Genomic DNA, 16,390 nt, shown 5'->3' with positions numbered 1-16,390 from the left:
TATATACATGTCAAGGGATATTCAGGGATTCCTGCCAGATATCAGTGTTCCAATGTAACTATCGCTAATTTTGAAAAAAGTTGTTTGGAAATAACAAAGTGCTACTTTTATTTATTGCCCTATAACTTGCAAAATAAGCAAAGAACATGTAAACATTGGGTATTTCTAAACTCAGGACAAAATTTAGAAACTATTTAGCATGGGTGTTTTTTGGTGGTTGTAGATGTGCAACAGATTTTGGGGGTCAAAGTTAGAAAGAGTGTGTTTTTTTCCATTTTTTTCCTGATATTTTATAAAAAAAAATTATAGTAAGTTATAAGATATGATGAAAATAATAATATCTTTAGAAAGTCCATTTAATGGCAAGAAAAACGGTATATAATATGTGTGGTGTACAGTAAAGGAGTAAGAGGAAAATTACAGCTAAACACAAACACTGCAGAAATTTAAAAATAGCCCATGTCCTTAAGGGTAAGAAAATTGAAAAACGGATGGTCATTAAGGGGTTTTAATATTTGTACCAGTGTTTGCCACAACTACTCAGTTTTAATACATGCAGAGGTGTGACCCTGACAGTAGCAATTTCATATAATTTTGGTATTATATATATATTCTAATTATTATTCATTATTAAAATAATGCATATTACAGGTGACCAATAACAGTAATGCACATAATATATGTAGATAAATGAGTTATAAAGTCTGTAACAAATAAAAAAAAAAATAAAAAAAAAAAAAAGAGTGCTTTACCCCTGCAATTATTTAGGAAAAATTCTCCCTGAATAATACAGGAACGATTTTTAACCATTCATATCTTTATTGGTTTAACTATTCAATCATACAAGTTTAAAAACACAAACTCTCTAGATATCAATATATAGCATAGGTGTGTGAATAATACCTCTGAGAATCATGTATCTATATGTGAAAAAAAAAAATGGGCAGACACTCAATAATTCAGTTCAAATCCACTTTTACTAATGGCAGCAGTACAGACTACAGGCTCAATAAAAATAAATGCCAAATGCAACCCTTAAATAGGCAAACAGTCCCACCCCCTTTTTTTTCAATCATGAGATCATCAGAATCCTCCTGTAATATAAATTTAAAGTGCCAACACAATTTAACATATAAAAAAAAGTTATCAACCCAACATAACCAAAAACACCCAAATAAATAATGACCACTTGAAAAACCAATAACACAAAATCCCTATGATTCCACAAATAATCTTAACTAAATGTGAACCTTAAACTAAACTTCATTTCAATGTTACCCACTATAAATTTGATTTATTCTTATTCTATTTAATATCTTATCAAAAAGACATAACTTAGTACCTTCCTACTTCTCAACTATTTCATACTTATATATTTGTTTTTTCACTTTTTCTATTGATTTTTTCTTTCTTTCTTCCTTCTCTATCTCAAAAACAAATAAATTAAAGCAAACATGTAAGATTATAATCCCTATTAAGACCTTTAGGATATAACATACTAAGCCTATGTATCCACATAGCTTCTTTTTTAAGTAACATTCTTTCCCTATCAAAGCCTATAGTTCCTTTAGACACTTGATCTAGTACCATAAAACACAACTGATTCACCTGATGTCCCCTATCAAAAAAATGATAGGGAACAGGAAGGTGTCTCATTTTGGGATTCCTAATAGTTGACTTATGTTGGGTTAGGCGCTCCTGAAGAGGCTGTGTCGTCTCTCCAATATATGATTGGAGAGACGACACACAGGCTTTTGAGCGCATACACCACGTAAGAAGATTTACAATTAAAGTGACCTTTGATATGGAAAAGTTTACCAGAAAAGGGATGACGATTATTATTATTATTCTTTATTTATAAAGCGCCGACAGATTCTGCAGCGCTGCTCATGGGTACAAGGATAACAGTACAGTGGAGAAACTATACGATAAGACACAAAATTTTACAGACAAATACAGGGGGAATTGAGGGCCCTATTCCCGTGGGAACTTACAATATAGACGGGTAGGAGGATTGGAAACAGGAGGTGGGGACTGCAGAGGTGAGAATGATATTGAGGAGATAGAGGGCAACTGTTAGTTAAGTGAAGTTATTTTGTTGATAAGTTGGGTGATAAGCTTCCCTGAACAGAAAGGTCTTTAGGGAACGTTTAAAGGAGGGGAGGTTAGGGGCAAGTCTGACATCTCGAGGAAGTGCGTTCCAGAGGGTTGGTGACGCATGAGAGAAGTCCTGTAGTCTAGAATTAGAGGAGGTGATGGTAGAGGACGCAAGAAGCAGGTCGTTGTTGGATCTTAGGGGACGGGCAGGAGTATATTTGTTGATGAGTGAGGACAGGTAGGGTGGGGCAGCAGAGGTGAGAATGATATTAATGGAAACAGGAGGTGGGGACGGCAGAGGTGAGAATGATATTAATGAGGAGATAGAGGGCAACTGTTAGTTAAGTGAAGTTATTTTGTTGATAAGTTGGGTGATAAGCTTCCCTGAACAGAAAGGTCTTTAGGGAACGTGTAAAGGAGGGGAGGTTAGGGGCAAGTCTGACATCTCGAGGAAGTGCGTTCCAGAGGGTTGGTGCCGCACGAGAGAAGTCCTGTAGTCTAGAATAAGAGGAGGTGATGGTAGAGGACGCAAGAAGCAGGTCGTTGTTGCATCTTAGGGGACGGGCAGCAGTATATTTGTTGATGAGTGAGGACAGGTAGGGTGGGGCAGGCATTGGTGAGGGTTTTGTAGGTCAGGGTGAGAATTTTAAATTTAACTCTGTTGTGAATGGGGAGCCAGTGAAGGGACTCACAGAGAGGTGCAGCAGAAACAGAGTGTCGAGAGAGGTGGATTAGCCTGGCAGATGCATTTAGGATGGATTGGAGGGGAGAGAGGGAGGCCAGTTAGTAAGTTGTTACAGTAGTCAAGTCGGGAAATTACCAGGGAGTGGATGAGCTGTTTGGTAGTTTCAGCACTCAGAAACGGACGAATTTTGGAGATATTGCGTAGGTGGTTGCGGCAGGATGAAGAGAGTTGGATGTGGGGAATGAAGGACAGATTTGAGTCAAGCGTGACTCCGAGGCAGCGGACTTGGGGTGATGGGGAGATAGTGGTGCCGCCAACAGTGATAGAAAAATTAGAGACTGGAGTGGAGCTAGAGGGGGGAATTAGAAGTAGTTCAATCTTGGACATATTTATTTTTAGGTGGTGAGAGGCCATCCAGGAGGAAATGTCACCAGCAAAAGAGACGGAGAAGGATCTGTTAGAGAGATAAGAGTGAATCCAGGAGAGGGCAGTGTCACAGAGACCAAGAGAACTGAGAGACCGTAGGAGAAGGGGATGGTCAACAGTGTCAAAGGCAGCAGATAGGTCAAGTAAGATGAGTATAGAGTAGTAGCCTTTGTTTTTAGCAGAAAGGAGATCGTTAGTAACCTTGGTGAGGGCAGTCTCAGTTGAGTGTTGGGGACGAAGCCAGATTGCAGGGGGTCGAGCAATGAGTTGGAGGACAGGAAGTGGGTTAGGCGATTGAAAACTAGTTTTTCAAGGAGTTTTGAAGCTAGTGGGAGCAGTGATATGGGACGGTAGTTTGCAGGGGAGTTAGGGTCGAGGGAGGGTTTTTTGAGGATGAGGGTGACCTTCGCATGTTTGAAGGAGGCAGGGAATGAGCCGGTAGAAAGGGATAGGTTAAATATGTGAGTAAGAGCCGGAGTGAGGGTGGTAGACAGAGGAGGAATTAGATGTGAAGGAATAGGGTCAAGGGGGCAGGTAGTGAGGTGTGAGGAAGACAAAAGGGAAGCCACTTCACTCTCAGTGGTTAGGAGGAGGGTGAAGAGAGTGGCAGAGGGGGTGACTGGGAGCGGAGTTGGGAGATTGCAGGTTTGTGTTGGGATGTTTCCTCGGATTGCAAGTGTTTTATTGAGAAAATAGTCAGCAAGGTCTTGAGCACTGAACGCAGATGAGGGTGGTGGTGCAGGTGGGTGTAGGAGAGAATTGAAAATGGAAAAGTGTCTTTTAGGGTTTGAGGAGTGAGTGGATATAAGAGAAGGGAAGTAGGTTTGCTTAGCTAAGCAAAGGGCAGAGGTGTAAGAGTAGAGAATGAACTTATAGTGCATGAAATCAGGTTCAGAGCGGGATTTCCTCCAGACACGTTCAGCAGTGCGGGAGCATTTTTGTAGGTGACGCGTTTGTTGGGAGTGCCAGGGTTGGAGCTGACAACGTGGGGCTTTGCGAGGTTGGGGTGGAGCGAGAGTGTCAAGTGCAGCAGAGAGAGTACTGTTATAGTGGGTTATAGCAAGGTCAGGGCAGGATATCGTGGAAGTGTGTGGGAGGCGAATTTGAATAAGATTGGGGAGCGTCCACAGTGTGCAGATTTCTACTGATGCGGGGGCGAGAGGGGGAAGTAGGTTTAGAATCTATATTAGGATTAAAGGTGAGTAGATGGTGGTCTGAGATGGGAAATGGGCGACATGCAACAGAGAGAGAGCAGAGATAAAAGAATACCAGATCAATCGAGTGTCCATCGCGGTGGGTAGAGAATAGTGTGGATTGTGAGAGGTCGAAGGAGTTAGTGAGTGAGAGAAGTTTAGAGGCAACAGGGGCAGATGGGTTGTCAATGGGGATGTTGAAGTCCCCTAGGATTAAAGCAGGTGTATTTGTGGAGAGAAAGTAAGGAAGCCAGGCAGCAAAGTTGTCAAGGAATTGGGAAGTTGGTCCAGGGGGGCGATAGATAACTGCCACTCTGAGAGAGAGAGGGGAGAACAGGCGAATGCAGTGGACTTCAAAGGAAGAAAAGGAGAGAGAAGGAAATGGGGATAGGTACTGATAGGAGTAGGAGGGGGAGAGTAAGATGCCAACACCGCCACCGTGTCTCTCATCTGGCCTAGGTGTGTGGCTAAAGTGAAGACCACCGTATGTGAGAGCAGCAATGGAAGCAGTGTCAGAGGAAGATAGCCAGGTTTCAGTAATAGCTAAAAGGTTGAAAGCGTTGGAAACAAACAGGTCGTGAACAGTTGTAAGCTTGTTACAGACGGAGCGAGCATTCCAGAGGGCACAAGAGAAGGGAGGGAATAGGTACTGTGGGTTAATGGAGATGATATTGTTGGTATTGCGTGACCTAGAGTTTTTGCAGTGAGAGATGGAGCGAGAGTGTAAAAGTGTGGTGATTGCTGCAGGGCCAGGGTTAGGAGAGACATCACCAGCAGCAAGCAGTAGTAGCAGTGTGACAGAAGGCGAGAGTGAGATTTGTGGGAGCAGGAATGATTAGACACAGGAGAGTTAGAGTGGGAAGAGTTTCTAAGGAAACAGAGTAGTTCATGAGAGGACAGCATAGGGGATGAGAGAAGGGAGGGGGAGATATGGATAGTGTGGGGATTGTTGTTATAGGGACATGCAGTGATTTTTAGGAGAAGGGAAGACAGAGAGAGAAGGGAAGACAGAGAGAGCAGAAAAGTCATAGAGAGCATTGTGTAGAAGTATAGTTATTAAGTTTACCTGTTAGTTGGTCTGCAGTTTCAACCTCCAGTTTCTAAATCCAGTGTGTAACTCTGCTACTTGTAACAGAGAGCTACTTAGAATCAGAGAGCCACGGCTCAATAATGAAAATAATAAAGTGGTCACCCACACGCATTACCACAGTATCTAGGAACACAACATGGTCAATATGATAGTGTTACAAACTGCTGTTTGTAACTGGCCCTTTAAATGGAAAATTGCCCTGCTTCCCTGGATTTTGGAGAAGCCTATTTGCCAGCCTCCTTCCACATGACTATGGCCCCTGGAAGATTGTGCCCCTGAGGACATATTGACTTTTGTTGGGTGTGTGTGGCCCTTTAAGAACCGTCTGGGGACATATTGTGACTTTGGTGAACAATGCCCCTTTAAGACTATGTCCCCAGACCTGTGAAATGACTTGTCCCTGGCTTTCTCCCACTTGGTTCAGTTTCATTGTGTGCCATTAAGTGCTATGTGACAGACCCTTCGGTCAGAACTACAGAGATAACATAATTTATGTAAGAACTTACCTGATAAATTCATTTCTTTCATATTAGCAAGAGTCCATGAGCTAGTGACGTATGGGATATACATTCCTACCAGGAGGGGCAAAGTTTCCCAAACCTCAAAATGCCTATAAATACACCCCTCACCACACCCACAATTCAGTTTAACGAATAGCCAAGAAGTGGGGTGATAAAAAAGTGCGAAAGCATATAAAATAAGGAATTGGAATAAATTGTGCTTTATACAAAATCATAACCACCACAAAAAAAGGGCGGGCCTCATGGACTCTTGCTAATATGAAAGAAATGAATTTATCAGGTAAGTTCTTACATAAATTATGTTTTCTTTCATGTAATTAGCAAGAGTCCATGAGCTAGTGACGTATGGGATAATGACTACCCAAGATGTGGATCTTTCCACACAAGAGTCACTAGAGAGGGAGGGATAAAAATAAAGACAGCCAATTCCTGCTGAAAATAATCCACACCCAAAATAAAGTTTAACGAAAAACATAAGCAGAAGATTCAAACTGAAACCGCTGCTGAAGTACTTTTCTACCAAAAACTGCTTCAGAAGAAGAAAATACATCAAAATTGGTAGAATTTAGTAAAAGTATGCAAAGAGGACCAAGCTGCTGCTTTGCAAATCTGGTCAACCGAAAGCTTCATTCCTAAACGCCCAGGAAGTAGAAACTGACCTAGTAGAATGAGCTGTAATTCTCTGAGGCGGAGTTTTACCCGACTCAACATAGGCAAGATGAATTAAAGATTTCAACCAAGATGCCAAAGAAATGGCAGAAACTTTCTGGCCTTTTTCTAGAACCCGGAAAAGATAACAAATAGACTAGAAGTCTTACGGAAAGATTTCGTAGCTTCAACATAATATTTTCAAAGCTCTAACAACATCCAAAGAATGCAACGATTTCTCCTTAGAATTCTTAGGATTAGGACATAATGAAGGAACCACAATTTTCTCTACTAATGTTGTTGGAATTCACAACTTTAGGTAAAAATTCAAAAGAAGTTCGCAACACCACGCCTTATCCTGATGAAAAATCAGAAAAGGAGACTCACAAGAAAGAGCCAGATAATTCAGAAACTCTTCTGGCAGAAGAGATGGCCAAAAGGAACAAAACTTTCCAAGAAAGTAATTTAATGTCCAAAGAATGCATAGGTTCAAACAGAGGAGCTTGAAGAGCTCCCAGAACCAAATTCAAACTCCAAGGAGGAGAAATTGACTTAATGACAGGTTTTTATACGAACCAAAGCTTGTACAAAACAATGAATATCAGGAAGAATAGCAATCTTTCTGTGAAAAAGAACAGAAAGAGCAGAGATTTGTCCTTTCAAAGAACTTGCGGACAAACCCTTATCTAAACCATCCTGAAGAAACTGTAAAATTCTCGGTATTCTAAAAGAATGCCAAGAAAAATGATGAGAAAGACACCAAGAAATATAAGTCTTCCAGACTCTATAATATATCTCTCGAGATACAGATTTACGAGCCTGTAACATAGTATTAATCACAGAGTCAGAGAAACCTCTTTGACCAAGAATCAAGCGTTCAATCTCCATACCTTTAAATTTAAGGATTTCAGATCCTGATGGAAAAAAGGGACCTTGTGACAGAAGGTCTGGTCTTAACGGAAGAGTCCACGGTTGGCAAAAGGCCATCCGGACAGATCCGCATACCAAAACCTGTGAGGCTATGCCGGAGCTACCAGCAGAACAAACGAGCATTCCTTCAGAATCTTGGAGATTACTCTTGGAAGAAGAACTAGAGGCGGAAAGATATAGGCAGGATGATACTTCCAAGGAAGTGATAATGCATCCACTGCCTCCGCCTGAGGATCCCGGGATCTGGACAGATACCTGGGAAGTTTCTTGTTTAGATGGGACGCCACAGATCTATTTCTGGAAGTTCCCACATTTGAACAATCTGAAGAAATACCTCTGGGTGAAGAGACCATTCGCCCGGATGTAACGTTTGGCGACTGAGATAATCCGCTTCCCAATTGTCTATACCTGGGATATGAACCGCAGAGATTAGACAGGAGCTGGATTCCGCCCCAAACCAAAATTCGAGATACTTCTTTCATAGCCAGAGGACTGTGAGTCCCTCCTTGATGATTGATGTATGCCACAGTTGTGACATTGTCCGTCTGAAAACAAATGAACGATTCTCTCTTCAGAAGAGGCCAAAACTGAACAGCTCTGAAAATTGCACGGAGTTCCAAAATATTGATCGGTAATCTCACCTCCTGAGATTCCCAAACTCCTTGTGCCGTCAGAGATCCCCACACAGCTCCCCAACCTGTGAGACTTGCATCTGTTGAATTACAGTCCAGGTCGGAAGCACAAAAGAAGCCCCCTGAATTAAACGATGGTGATCTGTCCACCATGTTAGAGAGTGTCGAACAATCGGTTTTAAAGATATTGTTTGAGGATATCTTCGTGTAATCCTTGCACCATTGCTTCAGCATACAGAGCTGAAGAGGTCGCATGTGAAAACGAGCAAAGGGGATCGCGTCCGTTGCAGCAGTCATAAGACCTAGAATTTCCATGCATAAGGCTACCGAAGGGAATGATTGTGACTGAAGGTTTCGACAAGCTGCAATCAATTTTAGGACGTCTCTTGTCTGTTAAAGACAGAGTCATGGACACTGAATCCATCTGGAAACCCCAGAAAGGTCACCCTTGTCTGAGGAATCAAAGAACTTTTTGGTAAATTGATCCTCCAACCATGATCTTGAAAGAAACAACACAAGTCGAATTCGTATGAGATTCTGCTAAATGTAAAGACTGAGCAAGTACCAAGATATCGTCCAAATAAGGAAATACCACAATACCATGTTCTCTGAATACAGACAGAAGGGCACCGAGAACCTTTGTAAAAATTCATGGAGCTGTAGCTAGGCCAAACGGCAGAGCCACAAACTGGTAATGCTTGTCCAGAAAAGAGAATCTCCAGGAACTGATAATGATCTGGATGAATCGGAATATGCAGATATGCATCCTGTAAATCTATTGTGGACATATAATTCCCTTGCTGAACAAAAGGCAAGATAGTCCTTACAGTTACCATCTTGAACGTTGGTATCCTTACATAACGATTCAATATTTTTAGATCCAGAACTGGTCCTGAAGGAATTCTCCTTCTTTGGTACAATGAAGAGATTTGAATAAAACCCCATCCCCTGTTCCGGAACTGGAACAGGCATAATTACTCCAATCAACTCTAGATCTGAAACACATTTCAGAAATGCTGAGCTTTTACTGGATTTACTGGGACACACGGGAAAGAAAAAATCTCTTTGCAGGAGGTCTCATCTTGAAACCAATTCTGTACCCTTCTGAAACAATGCTCTGAATCCAAAGATTGTGAACAGAATTGATCCAAAATTTCTTTGAAAAAACGTAACCTGCCCCTACCAGCTGAGCTGGAATGAGGGCCCGCACCTTCATGTGGACTTAGAAGCAGGCTTTGCCTTTCTAGCTGGCTTGGATTTATTCCAGACTGGAGATGGTTTCCAAACTGAAACTGCACCTGAGGATGAAGGATCAGGCTTTTTGTTCTTTGTTGCTAACGAAAGGAACGAAAACGATTATTAGCCCTGTTTTTACCTTTAGATTTTTTATCCTGTGGTAAAAAAGTTCCTTTCCCACCAGTAACAGTTGAAATAATGGAATCCAACTGAGAACCAAATAATTTGTTACCCTGGAAAGAAATGGAAAGTAAAGTTGATTTAGAAGCCATATCAGCATTCCAAGTTTTAAAGCCATAAAGCTCTTCTAGCTAAAATAGCTAGAGACATAAACCTGACATCAACTCTGATAATATCAAAAATAGCATCACAGATAAAATTATTAGCATGCTGAAGAAGAATAATAAATATCATGAGAATCACGATGTGTTACTTGTTGCGCTAAAGTTTCCAACCAAAAAGTTGAAGCTGCAGCAACATCAGCCAAAGATATAGCAGGTCTAAGAAGATTACCTGAACACAGATAAGCTTTTCTTAGAAAGGATTCAATTTTCCTATCTAGAGGATCCTTAAACGAAGTACCATCTGACGTAGGAATAGTAGTACGTTTAGCAAGGGTAAAAATAGCCCCATCAACTTTAGGGATCTTGTCCCAAAATTCTAATCTGTCAGACGGCACAGGATATAAATGCTTAAAACGTTTAGAAGGAGTAAATGAATTACCCAATTTATCCCATTCCTTGGAAATTACTGCAGAAATAGCATTAGGAACAGGAAAAACTTCTGGAATAACCACAGGAGCTTTAAATACCTTATCCAAACGTTTAGAATTAGTATCAAGAGGACCAGAATCCTCTATTTCTAAAGCAATTAGTACTTCTTTAAGTAAAGAACGAATAAATTCCATTTTAAATAAATATGAAGATTTATCAGCATCAACCTCTGAGACAGAATCCTCTGAACCAGAGGAGTCATCAGAATCAGAATGATGATGTTCATTTAAAAATTCATCTGTAGGGAGAGAAGTTTTAAAAGATTTTTTACGTTTACTAGAAGGAGAAATAACAGACATAGCCTCTATTATGGATTCAGAAACAAAAATCTCTTATATTATCAGGAACATTCTGCACCTTAGATGTTGAAGGAACTGCAACAGGCAATGGTACTTTTACTAAAGGAAATATTATCTGCTTTAACAAGTTTGTCATGACAATCAATACAAACAACAGCTGGAGGAATAGCTACCAAAAGTTTACAGCAGATACACTTAGCTTTGGTAGATTCAGCACTAGACAGCGATTTTCCTGTAGTATCTTCTGACTCAGATGCAACGTGGGACATCTTGCAATATGTAAGAGAAAAAACAACATATATATAAAGCAAAAATTGATCAAATTCCTTAAATGACAGTTTCAGGAATGGGAAAAAAATGCCAAAGAACAAGCTTCTAGCAACCAGAAGCAATGAAAAATGAGACTAAAATAATGTGGAGACAAAAGCGACGCCCATATTTTTTTCGCGCCAAATAAGACGCCCACATTATTTGGCGCCTAAATGCTTTTGGCGCCAAAAATGACGCCACATCCGGAACGCCGACATTTTTGGCGCAAAATAACGTCAAAAAAATGACGCAACTTCCGGCGACACGTATGACGCCGGAAACAGAAATAGAATTTTTTGCGCCAAAATGACGCAATAAAATGAAGCATTTTCAGCCCCCGCGAGCCTAACAGCCCACAGGGAAGAGTCAAATTTTTTGAAGGTAAAGAAAAAAATGATTAAATCAAATGCATATCCCAAATATGAACTGACTGTCTGAAAAATAAGGAAAGTTGAACATTCTGAGTCAAGGCAAATAAATGTTTGAATACATATATTTAGAACTTTATAAACAAAGTGCCCAACCATAGCTTAGAGTGTCACAGAAAATAAGATTTACTTACCCAGGACACTCATCAACATGTTTGTAGAAAGCCAAACCAGTACTGAAACGAGAATCAGCAGAGGTAATGGTATATATAAGAGTATATCGTCGATCTGAAAAGGGAGGTAAGAGATGAATCTCTACGACCGATAACAGAGAACCTATGAAATAGACCCCGTAGAAGGAGATCACTGCATTCAAATAGGCAATACTCTCCTCACATCCCCTGTGACATTCACTGCACGCTGAGAGGAAAACCGGGCTCCAACTTTGCTGCGGAGCGCATATCAACATAGAATCTAGCACAAACTTACTTCACCACCTCCATCGGAGGCAAAGTTTGTAAAACTGAATTGTGGGTGTGGTGAGGGGTGTATTTATAGGCATTTTGAGGTTTGGGAAACTTTGCCCCTCCTGGTAGGAATGAATATCCCATACGTCACTAGCTCATGGACTCTTGCTAATTACATGAAAGAAAACTTTGTTCAGCTTCAAGAAGCATTCTAAATACAAGTTTGCTGGGATCAGCTCTAATTAAGTTTAGTGATAAAACATTCCCATTGTCTAATCAGACTTCTAGTAGTGATAAGGTGGACTGCATTGTTTATATTGTGTGTAAAATGTTATCTGCTGAAGTAATGTTGTGGCCTGTCAAAGGGAGTGTCTCTATCTAATATCAAATGTGTGATGGGGGGATTTTATGCCTCCCCCCTGAGAGTGTCCTGTTTGCATGTAACCTCAATAAAAAGGAGGCTGTGTGCTCCAGCACATCAGACCTATTTTTGACCCTCTAACCTGCAGCTTTGACTCATGTTTGTAGGGGACAGCTTATAATCACTACAGGGATTGCTATGTTTTTCATACTCCCTTAGCTACAGGGATTGCTACAGAAGGAAGAGGTTCACCTACTGGAGCCTGGTCGTAGGTCCAGGGCGCAGAGCAGACGGCGAGATACCAGCCCAGCAGCGGTGGTTCATAGAGTCTGCATTACTTATGGTGGCTACGCAGCAGTTATAGTGTCCACGGTGCTGCTGCTCCTTTGGTGAGCGCTAGGAGCATCCTTTTCTACGGTCCAACTTCCAGCCAGCCTGGAGGCAACCGTAACAGATAGTTAGCAGTAAATTTGACAGCCGGCACCTTATTCTGTATCCTATTGCGGAACACCTCAATGGATTCAATGTTACCTCGCCATATGATGAAAAGATCATCTATATAACGCCACCATGCCAAACAATTCTGAAAATCAGGATCCGTGTATACCACTTGTTCCTCCAACTGATCCATGAAAAGGCAAGCGTAGCCGGGGCAACATTTGAACCCTTGAGGTGCCCCCCAACTGCAGAAAAAACTGTAATAAAAGAGAAATAATTGTGAGTTAAAACTAACTCTAGTAACTCCATAAAGAAATTAATCTGTACTTCTGAATATTTTTCTGATTTCACCAAAGAGGACCAGGCACTATTTAAACCATCAGAGTGGGGAACAATAGTATAAAGACTACTAACATCCCAAGTAGCCAAAACAATGTCCTCTGGTAACTCAGAAAAATCTCTAATTTTAATCAAGAAGTCACTGGTATCCTTCAAAAAAAAAGACAGTCCCTGTCTTACAAGAGGAGTTAAAAAAAATTCCAAGAATTTTGAAATAGGGCTAAATAGGGAATCAATAGATGCCACAATGGGCCTACTCGGGGGATCATAAAGATCCTTGTGTATTTTAGGTAAGACATAGAAATTAGGGGTTTTGGGATTCTGTGAATAAAGATAATTATACATTTTCTCACTAATAATGCCTTCATCAACTGCCTTATTCAAAATATCCCTAACTCTAGTCATAAAACCAGGCAATGGATCAATCTCAAGTTCCCTATATACCAAAAGATCATTTAATTGTCTCAACATTTCATTTTTATATTTAGAAGTATCCATAACAACTATGGCTCTGCCCTTGTCAGCCCCTTTAATAGTAACATCAGGGTTGTTCTTTAAATTATCAAGGGCCGCCTTTTCAGCCATAGTTAAGTTATGTTTTAAATCCAAACCAGAAGACTTACTAACACATCAAATTCTCTATTAATAAATGTATCAACAGAATGATTATACACAGATGGAATAAACTGACTCTTAACATGTAAACCAAAAGTAGATGGATCAAGGCAACATTTGTCCATATCAAGGTCAGTGTCCATATTAGATTCAGCTTCCCCAAAAAAAGCGTTTAATTTAATGGTTCTATACAATCGATGCAAATCTAATTGCAGCTGAAAAGTGTCCGCTTCTTCAACAGGGCAGTATGTTAATCCCCTTGATAACACTGAAAGTTCCGCACTAGAAAGTTCATACTTGGAAATGTTAATGACATTGTCAAAATTACCTATTTCTTCACTCGGCGTGTTCTCCGCATGCCTTGACCCTGACCTCCTTGCTCGCTTATGGCTCCGCCACCTCCTTCGTTTGGAGTTGGGCTGTCGTCCCCCGAGGACGCTGAGGAAGAACTTGCTTCAGTAGAGGCCAAATCGGTAGAGGGTTTTTTACCCCGTTGTGGCTTCCATAGTTTCGCCTGCAGCCGATTTTGAAACCCTCCCGATTGCCAACGATACACCGTTACCCTCCTGTGTAGTCAGACTCTTCACGTCTGAACTTCCAGCGCTTACGTTCCTCCACTTCCTTCCGGAACGCCGCCACGCCATCTTTGGCTGTCTGAACCAGCTGTTTGAAATCTTCCTCCTTCGATGCCTCCCGGAGTAGTTCCTCCTGCGCTCTAACTTTTTCCTCAAGGGTAAGCAACTCCATTTTGGAGAACTCAATGTTGAGAATCAAGTCAAAGGAGCATTTATTCAAAATTTGTTGGTATCTTTGGCAGAATTCCAAGTTCTCTTTGAAAAAAGTAGGTTGTAATCTTGACCGCATTCACCTTGGGATGCGTTTAACCCGGTGGTATTCAGCCAGAGTAGAAGTGTAGCTGAATACTGTCTTTTAATAAGTTTCTCCAAGTCTTTTGAAAATAAATCTTGTCAGGTGCCGTTAAGAATTCCCTTGGTCCCAAAGCAAACGTAGCAATGCGTGCAGCATCCTCTTCTGAGTAGGAAAACACACCAGATTCAGAGGTAGAACAAGGTGTACTGCTTTTTTCTGCCATAACTTAAAGGGCCATTATACACTCATTTTTTCTTTGCATAAATGTTTTGTAGATGACCTATTTATAAAGCCCATAAAGTTTTTGTTTTTTTTTAATTTATAATTTTGCTTATTTTTAAATAACATTGCTCTGATTTTCACAGTCCTAACCAAGCCCCAAAGTTTTATTTGAATACCGTCAGCTACCTTCTCCAGCTTGCTCCTGTTTGTGTAAAGGGTCTTTTCATATGCAAAAGAAGGGGGAGGGGGGGAAGTGTCTTATTTCCCACTTGCAGTGGGCTTTCCTAGTACCTTTTCAACAGAGCTAAACTGAAAGCTTCTAAGTACGTTTTTTAAACCATTTTATACTGGATTTTTATATCAGTATCTGTGCATCTTATTCTTTATAGTAGTGTCTATTACATGCAGTTATATGAAAATGAGTGTATACAGAGGGAATTCAACCTTCCAAAATGAGTGTCACAATCCCCACCTTGTCCCCAGGTGTAAGATATATGTGAAAAAAAATGGGCAGACACTCAATAATTCAGTTCAAATTCACTTTTACTAAGGGTAGCAGTACAGACAGAGCAACGTTTCGGGGCTTACACCGCCTCCTCAGGCTCAATAAAAATAAATGCCGAATGCAACCCTTAAATAGCCAAAACAGTCCCACCCCCTTTTTTCAATCATGACATCATCAGAATCCTCCTGTAATATAAATTTAAAGTGCCAACACAATTTAACATATAAAAAGTTATATCAACCAACATAACCAAAAACACCCAAATAAATAATGACAACTTGAAAAACCAATAACACAAAATCCTCACCATGCGCCCCATGTAAATTAATCATAGCACGCTCCCGTGCTTGGAACGCTGCCTAGAAGTTGAACTGCACACAGGCAACTCCCTACACTATTTGCGCAACAGAAAGAGTGATTACTGTTTTCAGCATTACTGTTTCTGTTGCGCAAATAGCGTAGGGAGTTGCGCATGTGCTGCAGTTCAACTTCTAGGCAGCGTTTCAAGCACGGGAGCGTGCTATGATTAATTTACATGGGGCGCATGATGAGGCTCTGATTGGCTGAAAGAGCTGTCAGTCAAAGAAGCCTAAGCAAAATTGTTGAGAGAGGCTGCATTAAACGAGGTATTATAGCCTGACAAAAAAAGCTGAGTATTAAAAGTACATTTGACTTTGGAACCAAATAAGGATATCGATATGCTAGTTAGGAGAAGAGCTTTCAGAATATGTGAAGTTCTGGAGGCAAATTTACCATCACTTTAAGTGTTTTTAAACGTGTATGTTTGAATAGTTAAACCAATAAAGATAAAGTATGAATGGTTAAAAATCCTTCCTGTATTATTCAGGGAGAATTTTTCCTAAATAATTGCAGGGGTAAAGCACTCTTTTTTTGTTACAGACTTTGTAACTCATTTATCTATGAGTCTCCTTAGTGCTATATTGTTGATTACAAAAATATTTGGCACCTATAGGTACTTACCAGTAGTACTACTTTACCTACTATCTTGTTACTATAGTACATAATACATTTACATTTACATAGAACGAGATTACACAACACACTAGTCCGACTGCCGGACTGCCGACAACTGAGGTGACCAGAGCAGATCCCGACAAGGAGTAATATAGGGTTATCCATATTACTCCTGCAACATCTCAAGTATGTATTTTCCTTTCACAGACAGTGCCGGATTGGCCTACCGAGATACCTGGAGTTTTTCAGTGGTCCGTGGGTGCAGCAAGGCCACATCCATTGAGCTTAGGTCAAGAGGAAGTCTCCAGGGAGGTTCCAGAGCGACCTTGTGCACATGCATTGTGCATCTCTCTAAGTCAGTTCCTGCCACGGGTATAAGGGACTGGGGGGG

At 40.7% G+C, this 16,390-nt stretch overlaps 1 protein-coding gene across 1 annotated transcript in view; it reads right to left on the bottom strand.

Moving 5' to 3' along the window:
• The window catches only part of POLG2 (DNA polymerase gamma 2, accessory subunit), a 79,376-nt gene that overhangs the window by 55,980 nt on the left and 7,006 nt on the right, over positions 1 to 16,390 (bottom strand). Inside the window, 1 exon segment of the mRNA XM_053708004.1 lies at positions 5,594 to 5,614. Within this exon segment, the coding sequence (XP_053563979.1) occupies positions 5,594 to 5,614 (21 nt within the window).

Source organism: Bombina bombina, chromosome 1, assembly GCF_027579735.1.
Source record: "Bombina bombina isolate aBomBom1 chromosome 1, aBomBom1.pri, whole genome shotgun sequence".
NCBI lineage: Eukaryota > Metazoa > Chordata > Amphibia > Anura > Bombinatoridae > Bombina > Bombina bombina.
Note: the sequence above shows the minus strand (reverse complement) of the source record. Positions and strands in the feature narration are given on the sequence as shown.